The sequence below is a fragment of the Carassius carassius genome, chromosome 11 (assembly GCF_963082965.1).
Source record: "Carassius carassius chromosome 11, fCarCar2.1, whole genome shotgun sequence".
In the NCBI taxonomy this organism is placed as follows: Eukaryota; Metazoa; Chordata; class Actinopteri; order Cypriniformes; family Cyprinidae; genus Carassius; species Carassius carassius.
This window is the reverse complement of record NC_081765.1, coordinates 28345172-28364643: the sequence shown is the minus strand read 5'-3', so window position 1 is coordinate 28364643 and position 19472 is coordinate 28345172. Positions and strand designations below refer to the sequence as shown.

The window sequence follows — 19472 nt, the reverse complement described above, 5'->3', positions numbered from 1 at the left end:
ATATATATATATATGTGTGTGTACAGTACAGACCAAAAGTTTGTACACACCTTCTCATTCAAAGAGTTTTCTGTATTTTCATGACTATGAAAATTGTAGATTCACACTGAAGGCATCAAAACTATGAATTAACACATGAAAATATGTCATATTCTAGGTTCTTCAAAGTAGCCACCTTTTGCTTTGATTACTGCTTTGCACACTCTTGGCATTCTCTTGATGAGCTTCAAGAGGTAGTCACCTGAAATCGTCTTCCAACAGTCTTGAAAGAGTTCCCCGAGAGATGCTTAGCACTTGTTGGCCCCTTTGCCTTCTGTCTGCGGTCCAGCTCACCCCTAAACCATCTTGATTGGGTTTAGGTCCGGTGACTGTGGAGGCCAGGTCATCTGGCGCAGCACCCTATCACTCTCCTTCTTGGTCAAATAGCCCTTGATGCCTTCAGTGTGACTCTACAATTTTCATAGTCATGAAAATAAAGAAAACTCTTTGAATGAGAAGGTGTTTCCAAACTTTTGGTCTGTACTGTATATATATACACAAAGATGGTTCACTCATATTACTATAAATGGGAGTAAGTGCAATGCATTGTATGGTGGAATAAGCCCTGCTTTTTAAATTGTTATTATTGCACAGTATTAAGTAGTTATTGTGACCCTGCAGCTGCTATTAGAATCTCCGTTTTCCATAGAGATATGCACTTAGGAATGCGCTTGCTTTTTCAACTTGCGATATAGGCTATATAAGCATAGATTTTAATGTTAGGCAAGAGTTAGGCAAGCAGTTTTTGAGATTGTAATTTTCCAATTCAAGTAAATAGGATTTGGTCTTTTACGCCTAGCTGCCCAGAAGCATTGTGAACTTGGTTGCCGAGTGAACTGACTTTAGTTTGCTTCCTGTTATAGTGTGTATTAGTATTGTTTTGTGATGCTTATGTTGACATTCATTCCACAGATTTCAGGCCTGAAATTTGGAACAAAATACAGCTATAGAGTACTCGCTGAGAATGCAGCCGGCCAGTCTGACCCCTCAAATATGGTTGGGCCCGTGTTGGCAGATGATCCCCACTGTAAGTGATTTCCGTACCATTGCACCCTACATAATCTTAATAATCTTATATCTGAATCTTTGGAAATTGTTTAACACATGATGCGCTTCTCTTGTCACAGTTGCACCTACTCTGGACCTGAGCGCATTTAAGGATGGTCTAGAGGTTATTGTCCCTAATCCTCTTACAATTCGTGTCCCTATCACTGGGTACCCGGTGCCCACAGCAAAGTGGACATTTGGTGAAAATGCACTTACAGCTGGTGACCGTGTGTCCATGGTTACAAAGTCAACCTTCACAGAGCTCATTGTAACCCCAAGTGTGCGCCCTGACAAAGGCACATACTCCTTGACATTGGAAAATGATGTGACCAGTGTCTCAGGAGAGATTGAAGTTAATGTCATTGGTACGCACATAATTTTATGATAGATATATAAACATCAATTTACAGTTCAGAAAGTAAAAAGTTAAGTGTTATATTTTATTTTACTCTTCATTCAAGCCTCTCCAAGTGCACCCAAAGACTTAAAGGTTGCAGAAGTGACCAGAAAGCATGTCCACTTGATGTGGGAGGCACCTGATCATGATGGAGGCAGTCCGATCACAGGCTATCAGGTTGAAAAGCGTGAGCTTTCCAGAAAGACCTGGGTGAAGGTATAAACATTCCTAATATATTTGACCATTAATTTCATTGAATGGTAATGTGAGCCTACAGTGATCCCTTTCCTTGTGTTTATGTGATTTTAGGTGATGGCAGGTTTGCAAGACCAGGAATATACAGTCACAGATGTTTTTGAGGGCAAGGAGTACTTGTTCAGAGTTATTGCCTGCAACAAATGTGGCCCTGGAGAGCCCGCCTACATTGATGACCCAGTGAACGTGTCTTCACCTGCAAGTGCGTGTTAATACTAATGATAGATTAGTCAGTGTTAAATATTTGCAATATCAAATCATTTATAATTTCTCTTGTGTCTGCATGTGTGTTATTTACAGCTATACCAGACCCACCAGAAAATCTTAAATGGAGAGACAAGTCTGCTAGCAAGATCTTCTTGTCATGGGAACCTCCCAAGTGGGATGGTGGAACTCCAATTAAGGGTTATATTGTTGACAAATGTCAACGTGGCACTGACAAGTGGGAACCATGTGGAGACCCAGTTCCTGATCTTAAGTAAGTTATCATTTTCAGATTAATTACTCTTCAATCTGATTTAAGTTGCTTACATGCATATGTTAAACTAAATAAATTTTACAAACAGGTTTGAAGTGACTGGTCTCACTGAAGGACAGTGGTATGCTTATCGTGTGAGGGCTTTGAACAAACTGGGTGCCAGTAAGCCTTGCAAGGCGACAGATGAGATTTTGGCCGTTGATCCTAAAGGTACTTTATTAGATTATGATTTGACATTCAGAGACATTAAGAGTTGAAGTTTAATGTTTATTTGATTTAATTTCACAGAGCCTCCAGAGATTCAACTTGATGCAAAACTGCTGGCTGGCCTCACTGCTAAGGCTGGAACAAAGATTGAACTTTCTGCTGACATCACAGGAAAACCAGAGCCTAAAGTCAAATGGACCAAGGCTGACCTAGTCCTGAAGCCAGATGATAGAATCTCAATTGATACCAAGCCTGGCCACTCAACTGTGTCCATTGCGAAGACCAATAGAGATGATACCGCTACATACATCATTGAGGCAGTCAACAGCAGTGGCCGTGCAACTGCAACAGTTGATGTCAACATTCTAGGTTGTGTGACAGACTTTTTTTTTTCTTTCTTTTTTTTTTAAGTTGATACACCCTGCAAAATCATAGGGGAGCTTATTTGCAATACAGATATCTAAACAAACCTAAACAAGACAACCATTAATGTTTAAAACAGTAATGCTTTTTTTTCAGAGAAGATATTGTGTATTACAAAATATTACAATATATCTTGAATTGTTTATTTCTTGCATTTTGTTTAAATTCTATATCAATTTTACATATAAATATACATCAATTATTTATATATTTATCCACTTCTTTTACTAAAATTAAACATTTAAATCTAAAATTAACTTTTACATTTAGGCATTTTTTTTTCTTTTGCAGTTAGTATTCGGGTGATGCTAATTTTCTAACTTTGTTAACTTCACATAGATAAACCTGGTCCTCCAGCTGCCCTTGATATCTCTGAAATCACCAATGAGTCCTGCTTTTTAGCCTGGAATCCTCCAAGAGATGATGGTGGCTCAAAAGTGACAAACTACATTATTGAGAGGAGGGCTGTAGACAGTGAAATCTGGTACAAGTTGTCCTCAACTGTGAAGCAGACCACCTACAGGGCCACCAAACTTGTGGCTTTCAAGGAATATGTCTTTAGGGTCTATGCTGAAAATCAGTTTGGAGTTGGTGCCCCAGCAGAACATGCCCCAATAACTGCCAAATACCCCTTTGGTATTTTATTTAATACTGTTTCAAAGATTCAAACAAACTGACTATCATTTCACCTGCATTAGAAATCATTATATATATGTTAACCCTATCCTAGATACTCCTGGCCCTCCATACAAATTGGAGCCATCTGATATTGCTAAGGATGCAGTAACTCTGTCTTGGTATGAGCCTGATGATGATGGTGGAAGTCCTATTACTGGATATTGGGTTGAGAGATATGAGCCTGAGCACGACAAATGGATCAGATGCAACAAGCTGCCTGTCACGGACACAAACTTTAGGTAGGGATGTAAATTAGCTCTAGTTTGCCATTGTTGTTTCGTAATTTTTCTAAAACATGTCTAAAATACAAGTTTGCTTCCAGGGTAAAAGGACTGCCAACAAGAAAGAAGTATAAGTTCCGTGTTTTGGCAGAGAATCTTGCTGGACCTGGCAAACCAAGCAAAGAGACAGACCAGCTTTTGATTAAAGATCCAATAGGTAGGATTAATGTTTTATAAATATCCTGGTTTGCCCATTTCACCTACAAAATGTCAAAATTTATATTTTATTTGGAGAGAGCATGCTGGATGAAACTTATGTGATTTCTTTCAGATCCCCCATGGGCCCCTGGTAAGCCCACTGTTAAGGATGTGGCCAAAACAACTGCCTTCCTACAATGGACAAAACCTGAACATGACGGTGGTGCAAAAATTGAGTCTTACATCATTGAACTCCTTAAGAGTGGAACTGACGAGTGGGTTCGTGTAGCTGATGGTATCCTCTCTCTTGAGTACTTCCTGAAAGGATTGATGGAGAAGCAAGAGTACTCATTCCGTGTCAGAGCTGTCAATGCAGCCGGCGAGAGTGAACCTAGTGAACCAAGTGATCCAGTGCTCTGCAAGGAGAGACTCAGTAAGTCACACTTTTTCAACATTTTTTTCATCCTCATTTTGTTCCAAACCTATGTGACTTTCCTTTTTCAGTATGACGATAAAGAATAAATTCTGAATAATGTAGTTGGTGGTTTTTTTTCATGCAGTTATAATAAACAAGGAGCTTTCAAGGTTAAAAATGACACGAACGTATGTATCCTGATTAGTCCATGCAATGCATAAAGTAGTCTTCTGAATTCAGAAATAAAGTAGTTTTGTGTGAACAGGCTAAAATTTTCGTTGGATTTTCAGTATTTATGTCTGTTCTTTGTTACTGTTATTGTGAAACTTGACAGCCGAAATTGCTATTCACTTTCATTATGTTGAAAATAATGGCCAGGATATTCTTGATATTATTCTTTTGTGGTCATAACATTCATACAGGTTTGGAAAAAACTGAAAATGAGAAAATGGTGACATAATTTTAATTTTAGAGTTAACCATTGCTGTAACATTTAAATATTCAAGTGCATATAGTAATTCTGTATACAACATTTCCTAATGATGGTCCTCCTCCTTTAGATCCTCCATCACCTCCAAGATGGCTTGAAGTGGTTTCTAGTAGCAGGAACAGCGCTGATTTGAAATGGACAGCACCTGAGAGAGATGGTGGCTCTCCAATCACAAACTACATTATTGAGAAGAGAGATGTCAGACGCAAGGGCTGGCAGGCTGTGGACACCACTGTGAAAGAGCTGAAGTACACTGTCACCCCACTGAATGAGGGGTCTCTCTATGTTTTCCGTGTTGCTGCAGAGAATGCTGTGGGACCCAGTGAATTTTGTGAACTTGTAGACTCTGTTCTCGCCAAAGATACTTTTAGTACGTTCTTAGTCCTTCTTATTGATTGTTTCTTCCTTTTGATTGTTTTATATTTAGTGTTAAATTTGTCTCTCACCTGCTTTTCTTCTTCACAGGTACCCCTGGACCTCCATATAATCTGACCATTACTGATATCTCCAAGACTCATGTTGATCTGAAATGGGAAGCACCTAAGAATGATGGTGGAAGACCTGTCTTGAGGTACTTGCATATGGCCTTTGTAGCAGTTGGTGAAATGTGGACCCAGGCAGTGTTACTTTAGTATTATTAATACATTATACTATTAAAAGTATTTATTCATTTTTATTTAGCTTTTTATTTTCATATTTCTTGTATATTGCTTCATTTTGAGTTTTAGAAATTCTATTATTTTGTAAGTTTAGTCTTTTTTACGTGCTGTCAATTTTATTTGTAGTAATTGTAGTATTACAACTTGTTTAATTACATTTAGTTGCCAAGACAACATTTCTATTTTCATTTAAGTTTTGTAACTTTTCATCATATTTTCATATTTTATTTCAGCATTGTTCATCCATTTTATCATTAATTGGATAATATCTCTTTCCTAGATATGTCGTTGAGAAGAAGGAGAAACTTGGTACCCGCTGGGTGAAATCAGCAAAGACTTCAGGTCCTGACTGCCATTACAGAGTGACTGATGTAATTGAGGGCACTGAAGTGCAGTTCCAAGTCTCTGCTGAAAACGAGGCTGGAGTTGGTCACCCAAGTGAACCCACGGATATTGTGATCATTGAGGACCCAACAGGTATGGTAACAAAAATCTATCTATCTATCTATCTATCTATCTATCTATCTATCTATCTATCTATCTATCTATCTATCTATCTATCTATCTATCTATCTATCTATCTATCTATCTATCAATCAACAACTTTAAAACATGCTTCAAATATACTCAAATATGAAATGGAATATTACTGCACAAGTGCATATATACTTTGTGATTCAACAGAAAGATACATCTACAATAATTTTGCCCAGTTGGTTTTTATTAGGTCCAAGGAACATATTAAGATAAATTGAAAATAATAAACAAAAATTCTGAAAAATAACCATGTCTCTTGGACCTCCAACATTAAGGGGAAAAATATAGAACATACGTGTTAAATATCTGATTTAGGGATTTAAGATGTAATTCATAATAAGCATCATAAATGGAACCATTTCTTTTCTTGACAGGCCCACCATCACCCCCTCAGGAACTGCATGTCACTGAGGCAGCCAGAGATCATATTTGTATTGCTTGGAAGGCACCAGAAAATAATGGAGGAAGTCCCATTATTGGCTACCATATTGAGCTTTGTGAGACTGGAACCGAGAAGTGGATGAGAGTCAACTCTCGTCCTGTCAAAGAGCTCAAATACAGGGCAGGGGATGAAGAGGGCATTGTTCCTGAGAAGCAGTATACCTTCAGAGTCCGTGCTGTCAATTCTCTTGGTGCCAGTGAGCCCTCTGACATTTCTGAGAATGTATATGCCAAAGATTCTGACTGTAAGCTATTTTTTTGTTTTTGTAAAATTATAAATACATTTGTTGCCATTATGATTTAAGGTTGATTGCCCTGTGACTCATATCATTGCAGGTAGCCCAATCCTTGACTTCCAGACCAAGGATCTTGTTGTTGTAGAGGGTGAAAAGATGCACCTCCCAATTCCATTTAGGGCTGTGCCATCACCTAAGATTACATGGCACAAAGATGGAAATGAAATGAAAACTGATGACAGAACTTTCTTCAGAGTTGAATACACATCGTGCCATCTGGAAATTCCAAGCTGCTTACACGCTGATGCTGGCCAGTACAAAGTAACCTTGGAGAACAGCAATGGTTCAACTAGTGGAACAATCAATGTTAAAGTTATAGGTATGTTTTTGAGTTCCATTATCAACTGCTTTATTGGAATATTTCAGCTTTTAACAACTAATGCAAACATAATATTGAAAATGCACCTTTACATTTTAAACTAATGCATTTTCTTTGGTTTTACTGTGCTTTTTACAAATGATAGGTCTTCCCGGGCCATGTAAAGAAATTGTTGCTAGTGAGATTACCAAGAGCACCTGCAAGGTGTCCTGGGATCTTCCAGACTATGATGGAGGTAGCCCTATTCTCCACTATGTCCTACAACGCAGAGAAGCAGGCAGGAGAACCTATGTGAATGTTATGTCTGGAGAAAACAAAGTTAGCTGGCCCGTAAAGGATCTCATTCAAAATGGAGAGTATTACTTCCGTGTCAGAGCTGTCAACAAGATTGGTGGTGGTGAATTCATTGAGCTTCGCAACCCTGTAATTGCTGAAGATCAGAAGCGTAAGTAGTGACATTCATTGAAAGCATTTATATGTAAGTTTCATTTTGCATAATATTTTTAACAACCTTTTGTCTTTCAAATACAGAACGTCCTGACGCACCCGTCGATGTGGAAACACACAACCCAACTTCTGAGAGTCTGACCCTTACTTGGAAGCCTCCCATGTATGATGGTGGTAGCAAAATTATGGGTTACATTCTTGAGAAGATGATGAAAGGGGAAGAGAACTTTCAGAGATGCAATGACTTCCTTGTGCCAGTGCTGTCCTATACTGTTAAGGGGTTGACGCAAGGAAAACAATATCAGTTCCGTGTACGTGCTGAAAATGCAGCTGGTATCAGTGATCCTTCACGCAGCACACCTTTGATCAAAGCCACAGATGCAATTGGTATGAACTTAATCTTTTGTTATTTGTCAAATCAGAGATTTTCATCAGATGTGAAGTCCCTCTGAAGCAAGCTATTGGTACTGTATATGTAAGCATTTTTCTGCTTTCAGATCGTCCAAAGGTATTCCTTAGCGGTAGTCTACAATCAGGCTTGAATGTAAAACGAGGTGAGGAGATCCGATTGGATGCCAATATCTCTGGATTCCCTTACCCTCAAATTACATGGATGAAGAACAATGCAACCATTTGGCCAGAACCACTGAAGAAGAGACCAGAAAGGCCCATTAAGAAGAAGAAGGAGAAAGAAAAAGAAAAAGAGGAAAAAAAGGAGGCTGATGCAGAAAAAAAAGAGGCAGATGCAGAAAAGAAAGAGGCAGATGCAGAAAAGAAGGAAGAAGACAAAGAAGCAAAGAAGGAGGAGGACAAGGAAAAGGAGAAAGTAAAAGAAAAGGAGGTGGAGGAACCTGAGGAGCCTGAAGAAGCATACCACCCAAGCTTAAATGAACGGCTTACCATTGAATCCAAGAGGAAGGGTGAATCCTTCATTATTGTAAAAGATACTGTCAGAGGCGATCATGGTGTTTTCACCATAAAAGTGGAAAATGATCATGGTGTTGCCTCTGTCTCCTGTGAAGTCAATGTCCTTGGTGAGTATAAAACTCTTCAATGTGACATCAACACTTACATATTACCCCTTTCCCACCTTGAATTAAAAAAAAGAAGAATAGAATTTTAATTTTACATTTTTCTGTTCCAGATACTCCTGGACCTCCAGTCAATTTCAAATTTGTAGATGTAAGGAAGAACTCAATCCTCTGTAAGTGGGATCCTCCTCTGGATGATGGTGGTAGTGAAATCCTTAACTACATATTGGAACAAAAAGATAACTCCAAGGTGGAACTTGGATGGGTCACTGTAACCTCAATCCTTAGAGGCTGTAAATTTCAAGTTCCAAAACTTATTGAGGGCAAGGAGTACCTCTTCCGTGTCACAGCAGAGAATAAGTATGGTCCTGGAACCCCATGCATCTCCAAACCCATCATTGCAAAGAATCCATTCGGTATTCCGATTTTTCATTGTTTGCTTGAGAACATCATTTGCATTATTGTGTTTCACAGTTAATTAAACAGTTCGATATGCCTTGTCAATTCAGATCCTCCAGATGCGCCGGAGAAACCTGAAATTAAGGATTCCACAGCCAGCAGTATGCTTGTTACCTGGACAGAACCCAGTGACAATGGCAGCCCCATTGAAGGATACTGGGTAGAGAAACGAGAAATTAACAGCACACACTGGTCAAGAGTCAATCGCACCATGGTTCCTGATTTGGAAATAAATGTAGAGGGCCTTTTGGAGGGTCTAACATATATTTTCAGAGTCTGTGCAGAAAATGTAGCAGGACCTGGAAAGTTCAGCCCCCCGTCAGAACCAAAAACAGCACAGGCACCAATCAGTACGTTTGTAGTATTAGAATTGACTATAAACCATGAACATATAAGAAACTTTTTTTACCATCAAATTAATATTGATTTAAAATATAATAATTACTGTATAAAAATTATTTGTTTCAGGGCCCCCAGGTCCACCAATTCCAAGAATTGTAGACACCTCAGACTATTCAATTGATGTTGAATGGGATCCTCCTGCAGACAATGGTGGCGCAGACATCTTTGGTTATCATGTTGACAAAGTTGTTGCTGGTACCAAAGACTGGTCACGAGCCACAGAGAGACCATGGAAGAACCACGCATTTACAGTGTATGGTGTTAGAGAAGGTGCTAAGTATATTGTCCGTGTTGTGGCAGTCAATTGTGCTGGTGAAGGACAACCAGGTTTGACTGATGCAGTAATTGTGAGAAACCCTGCAGGTATAAAACATAAAACTGATGCTAAATATCATGATATTCTTTATGTGTTAATCAATTGACGTGTTATTCTAATATAAACAGCTAAATATATGGCTCTGTTTCTTTGTCAAAACAGAGGTTCCAGTCATCGAGATTGATATCTCAGTGAAAAATGGTGTTGTTGTTAGAGCTGGAGAGATGCTGAGAATTCCAGCACATGTGACTGGTAGACCTTTTCCATCTTTGAAATGGACAAAGGATGATGGTAAATTAGAAAAAGATCGTATGGAGGTAGAGGAAGCTGGAAAGGACAGCACTCTTGTTATTAAAACCACAAAGAGAAGTGATCACGGCAAATACCAAATCCAAGCAGCAAATCCAAGTGGTATCAAGTCTGCATGGGCCAGGGTTGAAATTATGGGTAAGAATTTTTTAATTGTAATTTGGATTTGAAATGTATACACTCATTCTCATTATAGCATGCATAATATATACGTTTTCCCACATTTAAAATCTCTTCTCAGATGTTCCTGGACCAGTTCTTGACCTGAAACCTGTTGTGGTTACCAGAAAGCTAATGATGTTGAATTGGTCAGATCCTGAAGATGATGGTGGTAGTGATCTAACAGGGTTTATCATTGAAAGGAGGGAACCAAAGATGCACACATGGAGACAACCTATTGAGACTGCTTCATCCAAATGTGAGATCGTAGGTATTACTGAGGGACAGGAATACATTTTCCGTGTTGTGGCTAAGAACAAGTATGGATGTGGACCTCCAGTTGATCTCGGACCTATCCTTGCTGTGGATCCTCAAGGTAAATTTTGTGTACACAATGCTTTACTCCCAAAATAGCACTCAATATTATGACTGTTCCTATGTATTTATTGTCACATTTTTATTAAATGTCAGGTCCACCAACTTCTCCTGAAAAGTTCCACTATACCGAGCGGACCAAATCTTCTGTTACTATTGAATGGAGGCCACCTCGTAATGATGGTGGTAGTCCAATCCTTGGCTACATCATTGAGAAAAAGCGACAAGATCAACCAGCCTTCCAGCGTGTCAACCCAGAGTTGCTGACTGCTCAAATTTTGACAGTTGAAGACCTTGATGAGTTGCATATGTATGAGTTCCGTGCAAAGGCTGTCAATGCATTTGGTGAAAGTGAGCCATCTATAACCATGACTGTTGTCATTCAAGATGATGAAGGTTTGTCCTATTTTAGTTTAACATCACTGTTCTTCACAGAGTTTCATGTTGTCTCAGCACCCACATTTTACTTGTCTTTTGATAACACGTTCCATCTCATTTTGATGATTATAGTGGCTCCAAGTCTTCATATGTTAAAGCACTTCAAGGGTGATTTGATCCAAGTAAGGAAAAACGAACCTATTGAGATGCCCGCTGAAGTCACAGGCCTGCCAATGCCAAAGATTGAATGGCTGAAGGATGATGTTGTTATTGACAAGTCAACTGAGAAACTCCTGATAGAAACCAAAGAGATTGATAGGGTGACATCACATACAAAACTCTCCATCCCTGGTGTTACTAGATTGGACAAGGGCACATACACAGTTACTGTTTCAAATCGTTTGGGAACTCTCAGTCATTCCATCACAGTGGAAGTGTTGGGTAAGTTATCCTGTACTGTGCAAATATTGGACATTTTTGAACACTTCATTTAAACCTGTTCAGATGGCAGAATATCAAGCCAAGTAGGACCTGCAACCAGATAGTGCTAGAGCATATGCAACTCATGTTGAAGTAATTTAAGTGGATGTATGGATGGACTCAGTTCTCCTTAAGTTCACCTAGTAGCCACAGGTGTTGTTCATCACATTAACTATGGAAATGTTTGACAACCACAAAGTACATGTACTACTTTTGTCTTATTTAGAACATTTTATCTTTTATGTTCAACAAAACAAACCAAATATTTTTTGTGAAATGTTTTACATTATACAGTATTTCTATAAAACAGATTGCTCTTGATTAGATTTTTTTATTATTATGTGATTCACTTAACATGAAATAAGTCACATCTTAAATGTCTAAAGTGTTTGTATATTTTGCATATACCTAATGATTTTTGATCATCTCTTTTTTTATAGATCGCCCAACACCACCAAGAAACATTGCTGTTTCAAATATCCAAGCTGTGTCTTGCAAACTGACCTGGGATGCCCCATTGGATCTTGGTGGTAGTGAACTTACCAACTACATTGTTGAGATGAAAGACCTTAATGGTGAAGATCCTGAAAAGGCAGAGTGGGTGCAGGTTACTAACTCCATTATCGAGAAGCATTATGGGGTAAGTAAAACAACTATTTTAATGCAGTTGTATTGGTAGTCTTTCAAAATGTATCAAAAATTTTATACAATACAAATAGAAAAAAATATGCTATCATGTTGTTAAAGGACAATATAAAGAGTTAATTTTTTTTTTTTTTTTTGCAGGTATGGAACCTGGAAACTGGTGGAAACTATAAATTCAGAATCAAAGCTGAGAATAAATATGGAATAAGTGAGGCCTGTGAAACAGAGGAGGTTCAGATTAAGGATCCTTTTGCTCTGCCTGGCCCACCTGAGAAGGTCACTATTGCTGAGCGCTCTAAGACCCATATGTTACTGACATGGGAACCACCTAGGGATAGTGGTGGTTCTATGATTACTGGCTACTGGCTTGAGAAGCGTGAAAAGGGCACTTCCTATTGGTCTCGCGTGAATAAGATCCTTGTGTCAAAACGTGGCACAAAAGGCTGGGAATACCAGGTTACCCGTCTCATAGAGGGAACGGAGTATGAATTCCGTGCAATGGCTTGTAATTCTGCTGGTATTGGACCACCTAGTGCCATTTCTGAGTCTGCTGTTGCTGACGATCCCTTGAGTAAGAACATAAATGAAGTGCATTTCTATTTTGAACAGATTTTTATGCATGTTGTTTTGAACATGTTGTTGTTCTCTTGCATGATTTCATGTTTATGTGTGTGTGTACAGCTCCACCTAGCATGCCAGCAGCTCCTGAGATTGCTGACAAAACCAAGCATAATGTCACCCTTGCATGGACCCCACCAGATAAAGATGGTGGCCGCCCCATCAAAGGTTACATCATTGAGATCCAGGATGAAGGCACTTCTGAGTGGGCCAGGATCAATGATGCTGAAAATCTGCATCCTTCTACTGTGTTCACCGTTCCAAACCTCCCAGAACTTAAGAAATACAGATTCAGAATCATTGCAGTCAATGAAATTGGCGAGTCTGAGCCAAGCCCCAGAACCACTGAAGTTCGCATAGAGGACGTTCAAAGTAAAGTTTTTTTTTTTTATACTGAAATACAAATAAGCATCCTCCAGAGTCACATGTTTATTTTTGCATGATCTTATGCATTCTCTTAATTCTACAGCTGCACCAAAGATCTTCATGGATATCAGTGCTCCTGAACTGCTCTGTATCCGTGCTGGAACTCCATTTAAGATTCCTGCTACCATCACAGGACGTCCTGTTCCTAAAGTCACATGGGAGTTTGATGGCAAAGCAAAGACAGAAAAGAAGGATCGTCTTCATGTCTTGCCAGTGGATTCACAGGTAACATCTTTTTCTAATTTTTTAATTTAAATTACATTAGATTAATTTCTTCTAAATATTTTTAAGACTATTTTTTATTAATTATCTTTGGGATTAGGTTGAATCTACCGACACTACCTCAGTTATTACAATTCCTGTGAGTTTGAGAAGCCATTCTGGCAGGTACACAATTACAGCAAAGAACAAATCAGGACAGAAGCATGTCAACATCAGAGTAAATGTGCTTGGTGAGTTTCCTACACACACACACACACACATAAATGTATATGTATATATATATATATATATATATATATATATATATATATATATAATAAACAATTAAATGCTGTGCCAAATTTATATTGTGCTATGAAATAATCTAATAATGTGTTTTTTCCAGATGTTCCTGGAGCACCCAAAGAGCTCAAAGTTACTGATGTCACCAGATCCACAATGAGACTTATTTGGAAACTGCCAGATAATGATGGTGGTGAGAGAATCAAGAGTTATTTTATTGAAAAGAAGGCTGTGAATGGAAAGGCTTGGACAGTTGCCAACCCTACTTGTGCCAGCATGGCCTTTGTTGTGTCCAACCTCCTCGAGGGACAGGACTACTTGTTCCGTGTTCGTGCTGAGAATCGCCTTGGTTTTGGACCGTTTACCCAGACCACAGAACCTGTTAGAGCAAGGGATCCTATCTGTAAGTTGGTTGCTTTAATAATTTGAAAAGCCTCACGTGTCTTTTTTTTTTATTAACCATATTTTTCTATTTTCTTTTAATGTAAAGATCCTCCTGATCCTCCTACCAAGGTGAAAATTAATCTAGTTACCAAGAACACTGTGACCCTGACATGGGTGCCTCCCAAGAATGATGGTGGAGCACCAGTAAAACATTATATCATTGAGAGGCTGAGCTGGGATACTAGTGGTCCACAAAAAGAGACGTGGAAACAGTGTAACAAGAGAGATGTTGAAGAGACTACCTTCATTGTTGAAGACCTTAAGGAAGGTGGCGAGTATGAGTTCCGTGTTAAAGCTGTGAATGAAGCTGGCGCAAGCAGACCCTCTGTTACTGCTGGACCAGTTGTCATTAAGGACCAGACATGTGAGTATTAGATTTTCTTTTTGTATTAAGTTTCTTGAAATATGGCAGGTAGTTATTTCCTAATGCTTCTTTTCAATCTTTTTAGGTGCTCCAAGTATTGAACTTAGAGAGGCTTTAGAAGGTGCAGAAGGATACGATGTCAATATTGTTGCCAGGATTCAAGGCTGTCCATTCCCATCTCTTGTCTGGCACAAGGCTCCACAGGAAAAACCTGATGACAAAGCACTTGTACAGTATGACAAACATGTCAATAAACTTGTTTCTGATGAGAAATGCACCCTGTTAATTCAGCAGTCAAAGAGAGATGACAGCGCCATATACACTCTCACAGCCACCAACAGTTTGGGAACAGCCACCAAGAGTATCAAGCTTAGTATTTTGGGTAAGTCCTTGAATTTCTTGATTTCATTATTATACAATTTTGAATGATTTCTCCATTTTAAAAGGTACCAAAAAAAATAAAAAATAATATCCTGTTCTTGTGTTCTTAGGACGTCCTGGTGTACCTGTAGGCCCAATTAAGATTGGTGAGATTTTTGCTGAAAGGATTGGCCTCTCCTGGAATCCACCATTGGATGATGGCGGTTCCAAGATTACAAACTATGTCGTTGAAAAGCGTGAGGAAAACAGAAAAACATGGGTCCATGTCTCTAGTGATCCAAAGGAATGCCAATACACTGTACAAAGGCTAACAGAGGGCCATGAGTATGAGTTCCGTGTTATGGCTCAGAATAAATATGGAGTTGGACCACCTTTGTACAGTGAACCTGAGAAAGCACGTAACCTTTTCAGTAAGTATCACTCACAGAGACTATCTAAATCCAGGGGTTTTCAAACTTTTTGATGCCCATCACCTCAAAACATGATGAGCACATTGTGAGGGACCATTATATTGTGCGAGAATAAATGTAATAATAACATTGTAAAGATAAAGTAAATGATTGGCTTTTATGTAGTTATTATACTAAAGATTATCTGGAATCTATTTATTATGTATTACGTTGACGCAGTATGTTGTTATTTAGTGACAGTCTACTCATTGTTAAAAGATATTATATATAAACCTTTACAAAAAAAGGCTTTTATGTAGTATTGTTAGAATTATGAATTAACTCATGATTTCTGGTTATTGATTTACAGTCTTTAGAATAAAACAATAATAATGTCAAATTCAGTTAATGTGCTAAAATTGTGTTAATTCAAATAGGAGTCCCTGCAAAAATTAATGTACAATGTTGCAATTTAATCTTAATACTTATTTTGCTCCACTCTTTCCCTAACAGCTGTGCCTGGCCAATGTGAGAAGCCAACTGTCACAGATGTTTCACTTGAATCTATGACCGTTAATTGGGATGAACCAGAATATGATGGTGGCTCTCCAGTAACTGGATACTGGCTAGAGCGTAAGGAAACTACAGGCAAGCGCTGGACAAGAGTGAATCGTGAACCTATCAGAATCAGAACTCTAGGAGTTTCCCATATTGTGACAGGCCTCTTGGAGGGTGCTATCTACCAGTTCCGCGTTCTTGCAATTAATGCTGCTGGAAGTGGCCCACCAAGTTTGCCTTCTGATCCTGTTGCATGTAGAGATCCCATAGGTAATGTTGTGCTTTCTTTGGTGTTAAATTTTTTAACCAATATATTTTGGAGTTGTTTTATAATTTTTTTTATTTATTATCATTATTATTTATTTTATTTTATTTTATTTTATTTGTGTACTTAACATTTGTATTATTTTCAACAGCACCTCCAGGACCTCCAACACCAAATGTAACGGACTGTACAAAGTCAACTGTTGATCTTGAATGGATTCCTCCACTTGTTGACGGTGGATCTAAGATCACAGGATATTTTGTTGAGTACAAAGAAGAAGGACAAGAGGAATGGGAGAAGGTATGTGTGTCTATCTATCTATCTATCTATCTATCTATCTATCTATCTATCTATCTATCTATCTATCTATCTATCTATCTATCTATCTATCTATCTATCAGATATGTAGATATGTAGATATGCATATTTGTTATTTATTGTTTTCTATCTATCTAATTAGGTTAAAGACAAGGAAATCAGAGGCACCAGGTTTGTTGTTCCTGGACTTAAAGAGCTTGGACTCTACAGATTTAGAGTGAGAGCTGTAAATTCTGCAGGTGTGGGAGAACCTGGCGAGGTTTCTGATGTGATTGAAGTCAAGGATAGGACAAGTATGCATTAGTTCACATTTCTCTATTCTTTGTTTCTTTTTTTTTAACAAATTCATTTATTTAACTTTATTTTTAATTTGCCATTTATTTTAGTTCCCCCTGAGGTAGACCTGGATGCAACTGTCAAGGAAAAGATTGTTGTACATGCTGGTGGGGTAATCCGCATCCTTGCCTATGTGTCAGGAAAGCCTGCACCAGAGATTATTTGGAATAGAGATGATGGTGATTTGCCAAAGGAGGCTGCTATTGACGTCACTTCTATAAGTTCAGCTTTGGTTATCAAAAATTGCAGGAGACAACACCAAGGCATTTATACATTGACTGCCAAGAATGCAGGTGGAGAGAGGAAGAAAGCAGTCATTGTTGAAGTGCTGGGTGAGTGTTTTTTTTTCTTTGAGTCTAAATTCTGAAATTATTTTAATAAACTTTTTTATCTTTAAACTTGTTTTATTTCGTCACAGATGTTCCTGGCCCTGTGGGTCTGCCCTTCTCTGGTGAGAACCTCACCAATGACTCCTGCAAGTTAACATGGTACTCTCCTGAAGATGATGGTGGCTCAGCTATCACCAACTATATAATTGAGAAAAGAGAAGCTGACCGCAGAGGCTGGACTTCAGTGACATATACTGTCACGAGACACAATGCTGTTGTCCAGGGTCTTATTGATGGCAAGGGTTACTTTTTCAGAATTGCGGCTGAAAATATTATTGGACTGGGTCCGTTCACTGAGACCTCAGCTCCTGTCATCATCAAGGATCCACTTTGTAAGTCTTGTATCAGTATTTGTTTATTTATTAGTGTCATTACTTTTAATTGCTTGTAAAATGTCACACATTTAAACTTTCTCAGCTGTACCTGAGCGCCCAGAAGATCTTGAGGTGACAGCCATCACAAATGATTCAATTAGCATCGCATGGAGACCTCCGAAGTATGATGGAGGTTCAGACATTACAAGCTATGTTCTTGAGGTTCGTCTTATTGGACAGGACAACTTCAGCCGTATTGCCATAGAGGACAAACTTATGGAACGTAAATTCACACACGTGGGTCTTAAAGAAGGTTCTTCTTACGAATTCCGAGTTAGTGCTGTGAATCAAATTGGTCAAGGCAAACCATCGTTCAGCACCAAACCAGTTACATGCAAAAAAGAGTTTGGTAAGTAATTACTTGTACTAAAGTAATTTGTTCTATAATTTTCTTTTTATTGATCATTTATAATTTATTGTATACTGTACTCTTTACTAGAACCACCAAACCTTGATCTTGAGTTCCGTGACAAGCTTGTTGTTCGTGTTGGGGAAATTTGCACTCTTCAAAGTGGGTACTCAGGAAAACCAGAACCAACTATTAAATGGTTCAAAAATGATGAGGAGCTTCAGGCAAATGAAGAAATTGCTCTCACCAGCACAAAGAATAAATTGTGCTTGACTATTGCAAAGGCAAAACGTGATGACAGTGGAAATTACACTGTTGTTCTGGAGAACTCCATTGGCTCACGCAAGGGCATATGTAATGTTATTGTTGTCGGTAAGCTAATCTTTACTTTTGAGAAGATTATTCTTTTCTTATCTTGCTATTATTTTTGCAAACTTAATTGTGATTCATATGTATAATGACTTTTTCAGACCGTCCACAACCTCCAGAGGGTCCTGTTATCTTTGACGAGATCTACAGGAATTATATGCTCATTTCCTGGAAGCCCCCACTGGATGATGGTGGAGCTGCTATTTCTAACTATATTGTCGAAAAGAGAGACACCAACAGGGATCTATGGATGCCTGTTACAGAATCTTGCACAAGGACATCATGCAGAGTTCCAAAACTGATAGAGGGAAGAGAGTACATCATTAGAATCTGTGCTCAGAATATTCATGGCATTAGTGATCCATTGCTATCTGCTGAGACAAAAGCAAAGGATGTTTTCAGTAAGTCACAGTTTCTGAAATTTAATATAAGTTGCTATATGATGTTTCCAAGAATCATTTAATTTATGATCAAGAGCCTTACTCATGTTCTCAAATTTCTAACACTCGCAGAGGTTCCAGATGCTCCACAGGCACCTGTGGTAAAAGAAATCTATAAAGATACAGCACTGATTTCATGGCTACAGCCAGCTGATGGTGGAAAACCAATCACAAGCTACATTGTTGAAAAGAAGGAAACCAAGGCCAACATGTGGTCTAGAGCTGGAAAAGATTGCATTTATCCTAACACAGAATACTGGGTTCCTGATCTTCTCAAGGGATGTGAATATGAATTCCGTGTCATGGCAGAGAATGTGATTGGTGTTGGTGACCCCAGCCCACCATCAAAGCCCATCTATGCCAAAGATCCTATTGGTATGTGTCTAAGGATGTTTTCAGTAAAAAAATTAGTTTTTGCAGAGTTAAAATATTAACCTCATATTTACTTACATTTCTTGTCACAGTGATTCCAAGCCCACCTGTACTTCCAGTAGCCATTGACAAGACAAAAGATTCTGTGACTCTTTCTTGGCAACCACCAAAAGACTGTGGCAGAGGCAAAATTTTTGGCTATCTTGTTGAGTATCAGAAAGCTGGTGATGAGGATTGGTTTCAAGTTAATCAAACACCTGACTCTTGTCAGGGCACTACATTCAAGGTTATCAACCTTGAGGATGGTGAACTTTACAGATTTAGAGTGAAGGCAGTGAACGCTGCTGGTGAATCTGATCCTGCATATGTCCCAGAGCCTGTTCGTGCACAAGACAGACTTGGTAATTTTGCATACTTTAATATGTATGACTTAACTTTGCTAATTATGCTCTTTATGCTTGTTATTACATTTAAG

The 19472-nt window shown here is 38.6% G+C and overlaps 1 protein-coding gene across 1 annotated transcript in view; it reads left to right on the top strand.

The window, feature by feature from the left end:
• LOC132153146 (titin-like) overlaps window positions 1-19472 on the top strand; it is a 137441-nt gene that overhangs the window by 86537 nt on the left and 31432 nt on the right. The window contains exons 100-144 of the mRNA XM_059562449.1: window positions 952-1066; window positions 1167-1451; window positions 1548-1699; window positions 1793-1940; window positions 2039-2216; window positions 2305-2426; window positions 2505-2792; window positions 3186-3482; window positions 3577-3763; window positions 3847-3962; window positions 4077-4376; window positions 4919-5218; window positions 5314-5419; window positions 5788-5984; window positions 6419-6730; window positions 6822-7100; window positions 7246-7545; window positions 7632-7934; window positions 8045-8581; window positions 8692-8994; window positions 9088-9387; window positions 9506-9802; window positions 9918-10202; window positions 10306-10599; window positions 10695-10994; window positions 11109-11417; window positions 11897-12096; window positions 12243-12672; window positions 12783-13091; window positions 13189-13370; window positions 13468-13597; window positions 13753-14052; window positions 14140-14457; window positions 14543-14839; window positions 14949-15248; window positions 15741-16055; window positions 16202-16350; window positions 16511-16661; window positions 16755-17036; window positions 17123-17425; window positions 17511-17816; window positions 17907-18188; window positions 18287-18586; window positions 18698-19000; window positions 19090-19398. Of these exons, the coding sequence (XP_059418432.1) occupies window positions 952-1066; window positions 1167-1451; window positions 1548-1699; window positions 1793-1940; window positions 2039-2216; window positions 2305-2426; window positions 2505-2792; window positions 3186-3482; window positions 3577-3763; window positions 3847-3962; window positions 4077-4376; window positions 4919-5218; window positions 5314-5419; window positions 5788-5984; window positions 6419-6730; window positions 6822-7100; window positions 7246-7545; window positions 7632-7934; window positions 8045-8581; window positions 8692-8994; window positions 9088-9387; window positions 9506-9802; window positions 9918-10202; window positions 10306-10599; window positions 10695-10994; window positions 11109-11417; window positions 11897-12096; window positions 12243-12672; window positions 12783-13091; window positions 13189-13370; window positions 13468-13597; window positions 13753-14052; window positions 14140-14457; window positions 14543-14839; window positions 14949-15248; window positions 15741-16055; window positions 16202-16350; window positions 16511-16661; window positions 16755-17036; window positions 17123-17425; window positions 17511-17816; window positions 17907-18188; window positions 18287-18586; window positions 18698-19000; window positions 19090-19398 (11776 nt within the window). The remainder of the gene's footprint in view (window positions 1-951; window positions 1067-1166; window positions 1452-1547; window positions 1700-1792; window positions 1941-2038; window positions 2217-2304; window positions 2427-2504; window positions 2793-3185; window positions 3483-3576; window positions 3764-3846; window positions 3963-4076; window positions 4377-4918; window positions 5219-5313; window positions 5420-5787; window positions 5985-6418; window positions 6731-6821; window positions 7101-7245; window positions 7546-7631; window positions 7935-8044; window positions 8582-8691; window positions 8995-9087; window positions 9388-9505; window positions 9803-9917; window positions 10203-10305; window positions 10600-10694; window positions 10995-11108; window positions 11418-11896; window positions 12097-12242; window positions 12673-12782; window positions 13092-13188; window positions 13371-13467; window positions 13598-13752; window positions 14053-14139; window positions 14458-14542; window positions 14840-14948; window positions 15249-15740; window positions 16056-16201; window positions 16351-16510; window positions 16662-16754; window positions 17037-17122; window positions 17426-17510; window positions 17817-17906; window positions 18189-18286; window positions 18587-18697; window positions 19001-19089; window positions 19399-19472) is intronic.